Below are 7,500 nucleotides of genomic sequence, written 5' to 3'. Positions count from 1 at the left end.
TAATGTAAAGAACATTGAAAATATCATCCTCAAAAAGAACAAAATAAAAGATCTACTAAAAGGATTAGACAAGACCAAAGTAGAGGGACCAGATGAAATTTCTAACTGGGTTCTTAGGGAATGTGCCGAAGAACTCTGTACTCCTTTATTGTTAATATTCCAAAATTCAGTAAGACAAGGTAAACTACCAAAAACTTGGAAACTCGCAAATGTTACACCCTTATATAAGAGTGGCAACAAACAAAACCCACTAAATTATAGACCAGCTTCATTAACTAGTGTAGTATGCAAACTGCTTGAAAGAATAATTAGAAAACAATGGGTTGAAATGCTTGAAAAACACAAAATGATATCAAATAAACAAATTGGTTTTAGAGAAGGAAGGTCGTGTGTAACAAATCTCCTCTGTTTTTATGATAGAGTATCTGAAATATTACAAGAAAGAGACGGGTGGGTGGATTGTGTGTATTTAGACTTTAAGAAGGCTTTTGATAAGGTGTCTCATAGAAGACTACTATGGAAATTAGAGCATCTTGGTGGAGTGAAAGGCAACCTACTCGCATGGATGAAAGACTTTCTTCATGAAAGACAAATAAGCACAGTAATTAGAGGAAAGCATTCTACATGGCGACGAGTAACCAGCGGAGTGCCTCAAGGATCGGTATTAGCACCGATTATGTTTACTATTTTCGTCAATGATTTAGAGTCAAACATAAGCCTAGGTAGTTATCTGAATATGTTTGCAGATGACGCAAAGATACAAAAGAGGATAACAGACAACGTCTCATGCCAATACCTCCTAAGTGACACAGCTGACAGGGAAAAAGATCTTGGGATAATCATAAATAGAAACCTAAATCCAAATGACCATATAAATGAAAAGGTCCACAAAATGTTAGGACTGATTGCCAACATGAAGAAGGCATTCATGTATGTGGACAAAGATATGGTAAAGAAGATTATTAAAGCAATCATAAGATCAAGTCTTGAGTACGGTGCAGTGGTATGGAGTCCACACTTAAAAAAAGATATTAACAAACTGGAAAGAGTACAAAGAGCGGCAACAAGATGGGCACTTACCCTAAGAGATCTGAGTTATGAAGACAGACTACAGAAATTAGGACTTTCTACCTTGGAAGAAAGAAGGAAAAGGGGGGACATGGATATGCTTTTCAACTGCATTACAGAAAGAGTGAAGATAGATAAGGATGACTTTTTGATCTTGAACACAAGAAGAACAAGAGGACACAACAAAAAGTTGACAGTGAAAAGAGGTGATAAAGATGTCAAAAAATATAGTTTTCCAAACAGAATTATTGAATCGTGGAACAGTCTCCCCAATCAAGTAGTGTGTGCCAAAACTGTGCATCAATTTAAAAAGTTATACGATAATTTAAATACAGCAGACGGGACCACCTGAGCATAGCTCTTCTCCTGTATTCAGACAACTAGGTAAGAACCAGGTAAGAACACACACACACACACACACACACACACACACACACACACACACACACACACACACACACACACACACACACACACACACACACACACACACACACACACACACACACACAAAAGAAGTTTGGAAATAAAGAAACATATATCATTCTACAGCATGATATGGTTAGGCAGGTAATTCCTTTCCAGCACCTGGTGCTAATACTGACATAATACGAAGTCAAATGTAGGGTATGTGACCAGGCAACAATTTGTGACTTTATGATTGCAAAGACAGCACTCTAACATTTAAATACAGCATTAGATATATAAAGAAACACACACACACACACACACATAAATATATCCTGTAATGCCAAAGGCTTAAAGAGATACATATTTTTGCACCCCTAAAATGTCCTGTAGCACCCCTATGGATGATGGCAGTCAAGGTTGGGAACCCCTGTCACACAGGCATGTCTCCTTCATCCACATGAATATGGGACCAATTCTGAGTGATGAATACTGTGCACTTGATATTAGTAATAGTAGGAGACTCAGACTATCATGGTTTCAGTAAGGAAAAAACATGTGTGCATGAAAAATCATACAAGCTTTAGTTTATTATCTAGGGAACAAAGAGAGCCAGACTTAGAATGTTCTTTACCTGGCTTCAGCTTGAATTAAAAAGGATGTGTAATCTGTTATAGTCAGAAGTTTTTGAAGTGTTTCAATGCATTTATATGTCATTAAAAGTATTTTAAAGCTATCCCAGATGTACCAAACCCAGGAGAGTATGACTGTAATAAAACCAGACAGTAGGCCAGATGACTAGAGGTGTCATGGGAACAAGTGTTGAGTCTTAGTAGGAACTGGACTTAACCCACTGGTAATGGGATGGCAAAACACATACCATGACCATTGTGACATTGTATAGCCTACTAATTTTGCTTACACATGGATGGCTCCTTTATTTTCAGGGGAAAAGGAAGGAATTCTTACTGCTCTTAGTATTGATGATAACATTATATTATATTATATTGGACAATGATAATAATAATGATATCGATGATAATAATAATAATAACAGTAATGATATTAATAGCATCTGAAAAAATGAGAAATTTCAAGGAATGTGGATATCAGGTGAGGCAGGGAGGCCTACTTATTGACTCCTTGGTAACCAAATGCTTGTAGAGCCATCTTTCTGTAAACAAAATTCACAAATTACAGTGGATAAATGGAATTGCCGAGCACCAACTAGTTAAGAAAAAATCAACTTAAAAAAATATGCAGAAAAGTAGCTTGGAAGCAGAGAAAAGAAAGATAAAACAAAAACAAAGAATAAGGAAATAAGTTGAGCAGAAAATGTTGTATATTTATCTCTCCCTCAGCTGCCCAGGTCCTCTTTCTTGAGATGAGCACAGGAGGTTTCGGCTGGATCCCAAACCTAACAGAGGTTGATCACTCGCTCATCTTACCCATGGCCATGGGGCTCCTCAACCTTGCTATCACAGAGGTGAGGTATATAGGAGATGTAGTTGGTGTGCATATGACCCATGGCTGAAGTAAGAGATGTGAAATGCTATTTGATTTTTTTTTTTTTTTTTTTTTTTTTTTTTTTTTTTTTTTAATAAGCAAATCAAGATAGAAAAATGAAAATATATCAATATAAAATGTTATTGGATTGTTTAGGCTTCAGCTCATTGGTAGGCCACATAAATCTAAACAGAGACACGATAATTTCCACATAAAAAAAATGGCAGTGTAACAATTAGAAACATAAGAAGGAAAATATATCCTTACTGCCTCAGCTTAACTGATTAGCATATATGTGCTGTCAGACTTTTCAAAGGTGAGAAATCAGCACGTCATCAGTGGGACTAACCACAGGGCCACTAATTTTATTCCAGCCACAGCTTTTGCTATTCAGCCATTCTGTCTGTTGAGAAATATATTTTGGAAATCAGTATAAGTCTGAGTTGTATTTTTTCTTCTACTGTATGTTGCAAAATGACTTGAGATAACTGTAGCTTTTTAGTTGTACTGTGTTTGATTAACTGTAAATGTACTACCTCATGTAAAACACTTGTAGTCAGATAAACCTTTATTGTCATGTTCACAAGCTGATAGACATAAAAGTGTATCCAATATAGTTACAATTCAGAAATATTATTCATGCTTTAGCCTATTTAGTGACTATGGTCCATAGTCCAGAAAACCTGTTCTGCCAACCCAGTAAAATGCTGTTTCGAGGCATACCACACACATAATATATATAACCTTAAAAAAACTTGTAAATGATCACAAAATGTAATTGGTCGCTGAAAGGAACGAAGAATACTTTATGAAACTGAAATAAGACCAAAAATGTATTTTTTGTTTTACTTAAGATGAATACAGAAGAGTATTATTACTTATATATACATACTCATAACACATTTTCTTGCACAATAGAATAATAAATTCTTGTGAAAGATAAGTTAGGTATTAAGGATCTACATTCTAAAATATTTTAGTGAATTGTGAGTAATTATAGTTGTTCTAGATTCAAAAGTAGATATATTTTATAAGTATAACCACATTTTTATATGAAATTGTTTTTTTTTGTAGCATTGTTACAGTCAGAGTTTTTACCATTATTCCCAACATGAAAAGCAGCAGCAGTTATCATGTTTCATTTTTTTGCTACTTTAGATTGTTGCCATGGTCAGAAGGTTAGAATACATTTTACAGGAATTTAAGGTTTTGTTAAGACTTGACAATGTAAATTGAATACACTTTTAGGTAGGAATTATTTGGCAACTTCAATTATCATTCATATTTATCTTTTTATTACAGGTTAGTACAGTTATATTGATAAAAAAAAATCTCATATGTTATTTCCCCTCTTTATAGATTAATGTTTTAAACAGACTCCAGGAGGGTTCAAAGCTACAGAAATTTGCAACCAATCTCTTTCGCTCTGTCAGCATCATCATCATACCCATCGCAGCAACTGTGCCTTCGGTATGACTTTGTACATTATTAGAGCTTGTTGTTACAAAAGAAAATTCTAGTTTGCCCTTTGATTATGAAATTGGTATATTATCAAATATAACTTAAAGCACACATCATGGAGGTGGTAAATATTTTGTGAAATAAGAAGGGAAAATGTAGAATAGGTACAGAAAATGTTACCCATTAGTAAAGGCCAATGTCCCGTCATATCATGGTGAATTGTACCAGACACCAGGTGACACCTCATCATATCCTGATTGTTGGGATGAGGTTGTATGCCCAATTGAATCTGGACAATCGCCCAGTTGTGGAGCAGATTGTACCATTACACACTCATCCTCACCAGACTTTACAAAATAAAATTAGCTGTCTTGTTTGAATTAGTTATCAAAGTATCAATTTCACATCCCCCCTTGTGAAAGTATGTATTTTCCTTAGTCTTTTCAACATTACATTTTTTTTATTCACCTTTCCTTTGTCATCACTTCTCATGACCAATCCTATCCCCTTCTCATCATCCTCATCCTCATCCTCATATTATTAGTATTAGTATAATTAATCTTTTTCCTCTCCCTCTTCCTCCTCCTCCTCCACATCATTATCATTATCAATTATCATTTTTCCTTACCACCTTCTCTCCACAGTGTGTTATCCTGTACTGGGTAACATCAAGTGCTTGTGGTGTAGCACAAAACCTGGCTCTCATGCACCCAGGACTAAGGCGAATGTGCAGAATACCTTACACCCCATCGGAACGCGAAAACCCCTATCAACATCTGTGGGCACAGATGCAAAAGAGGTTAAGAAGGAAAAGTAAAGAAATAAATGAAAAAAAGGATGGGCAGATAAACTGATGAATTAGTGAATAAGTGTAAAGAGTATGGTATATGAAGAAACAAGTTTTTGTGAAATAATTGTAAATAATGATATTTAAAGAATGTAAATTTCAAGGTTTTATTATGTAAATCAACTTAATAAAAACAAAAATCTATAAAGTGTTTCATTTACTATTATTTCTTATTTAACTCTTACTGTTTTGGTCTCTTATTAAAGGAAATACAAAGTAAAAAATATTGAAAATGCTTAGATAAAACAAGCAGGATATATTGATGTAGATAAAACTTATTTTCATTTCATTTTCTTGGATAAAAAAAATGTACCCAGTTTTAATTTCGCCACTACTCATTGATTTTCATTATTATTGCCATTATAATAATACTGATCAGTTTATATGCTCTCAATTTTACTATTATTATTGTTATTATTCTTATTAATAAAGTTTTTGGTATTATTTATGTTGCATTCCAGTGTTGATGAAAATTATTGTTCCTGATACATGTTATGATACAAATGGTTGTAGTTTGTTATAAACACTGTTATTTTTGTATAATTATTACTATTCTTTTTTCTTCTGTAGATTAATAACTTCTCTTCTGCTTCTTATTTCCTTCCTTTTTTTATTCTTTTTCCTTCTCATTGTTTTTGTCACATTATTATCCCACAGTGCACTTGATTATTATCATAGTTACAGCTTCTCCTTTGGGAGGGTTATCATATACATTTCATATTACTCTACTGTCTCACTCTTTCACTCCTGCATTATTATTATTCAATTATTTTTACCTCTGCCAAGAAGGTTACGTTTTTCGAAGTGGTTATAGAAACGGAAAAAAATCTGTACCGCTTAGCTCGAAAATCATCTTATGGAAACGGATCTGTTTCTCTCTCTCTCTCTCACTCTCTCTCTCCTTCCCCTCCCTTCCCAGCTCTCTCTCATCCAGGAAATCTTTCTGCAAAGATGGACAACCGGAGCACTTTCTCGAATAGAGATCAAGATTGTCATACGCAGCTGAGTACTACCGAAGATTAGGCTGGTAAGGTTAAGTTAGGTTGGTTAGGTTAGGTTAGATTAGGTTGGTGAAGTTAGGTAGACTAGGTTAGGTTGGGTTCGTTTGGTTTAGTTAGGTTAGGTTACGATTGGGAACCAGATTTTAATGTAAATCATCCTATGAATATTTTTTATTGCATCAGTGAGCCTATTGCCTTGACGGAGGTATGCGCTCTATGAGTGCTTCAAGTTTTTTTGTTTTCATTGTTATTCTTCTCAGAGCTTTTTTTTTTTTTTTTTGGGTGTGTGTGTGGCTATATATGTGTGCATGCACGCGTGTGTATATGACTGAATGAGAGAGAGAAAGAGAGATGGGGGGGCTAGGGAGAGAGAGAGAGAAAGAGAGAGAGAGAGAGAGAGAGAGAGAGAGAGAGAGAGAGAGAGAGAGAGAGAGAGAGAGAGAGAGAGAGAGAGAGAGAGAGAGAGAGAGAGAGAGAGCTGGGAAGGGAGGAGGGAGAGAGAAAGAGAGAGAGATGGAAGGAGAGAGAGAGAGAGAGGTATAGAGAGAGAGAGAGAGAGAAAGAGAGAGAGAGAGAGAGAGAGAGAGAGAGAGAGAGAGAGAGAGAGAGAGAGAGAGAGAGAGAGAGAGAGAGAGAGAGAGAGAGAGAGAGAGAGAGAGAGAGAGAGAGAGCTGGGAAGGGAGGAGGGAGAGAGAGAGAGAGAGAGGAATGCCGGGAAGGAGAGAGAGAGAGAGAGAGGGCCGGGAAGGAGAGATAGAGAGAGAGAGAGAGAGAGAGAGAGAGAGAGAGAGAGAGAGAGAGAGAGAGAGAGAGAGAGAGAGAGGGTGCTTAGGGGAGGATGCTGTGGAGATTATAAGGGAGAGCGGGGTGTGGGAGGAAGCAAGAAGGGCTAGGCCGAGATTAGGGGAAGGAAGGGGGAGGAGAGACAGACAGACAGACACTTCGAGGACAGATGCAGATAGTCTGAAAGACGCAGATTTAAGAGGAGGGGAAAGACATGCAGTGGATAAAGAATGCAGAAACAAGAAGAAACAAACGCAAAAACAGATACAGACATTGAGAAAAACTAAGGAACAGCAAGTGGCAACACCATAATGGAGAATCATTCACGCCTCTCTGCCAGCGCTTGAGAACTCTCTGACCTCGTCTAATACTAAAGACTGACAATGGAGCCACGTGAAAAAATCTACTGATACCAAACGAGGAATA

At 36.3% G+C, this 7,500-nt stretch overlaps 1 protein-coding gene across 1 annotated transcript in view; it reads left to right on the top strand.

Moving 5' to 3' along the window:
• Positions 1–5,438, top strand: part of LOC113822908 (cytochrome c oxidase assembly protein COX18, mitochondrial) — a 15,245-nt gene extending 9,807 nt beyond the window's left edge. The window contains exons 5-7 of the mRNA XM_070114540.1: positions 2,838–2,962; positions 4,342–4,452; positions 5,088–5,438. Of these exons, the coding sequence (XP_069970641.1) occupies positions 2,838–2,962; positions 4,342–4,452; positions 5,088–5,297 (446 nt within the window). The 3' untranslated portion in view covers positions 5,298–5,438. The remainder of the gene's footprint in view (positions 1–2,837; positions 2,963–4,341; positions 4,453–5,087) is intronic.
• Positions 5,439–7,500: the final 2,062 nt, after the last annotated feature.

The sequence above is a fragment of the Penaeus vannamei genome, chromosome 36, assembly GCF_042767895.1.
Source record: "Penaeus vannamei isolate JL-2024 chromosome 36, ASM4276789v1, whole genome shotgun sequence".
Lineage (NCBI taxonomy): Eukaryota > Metazoa > Arthropoda > Malacostraca > Decapoda > Penaeidae > Penaeus > Penaeus vannamei.
This window is presented reverse-complemented; position numbering and strand designations above follow the sequence as displayed.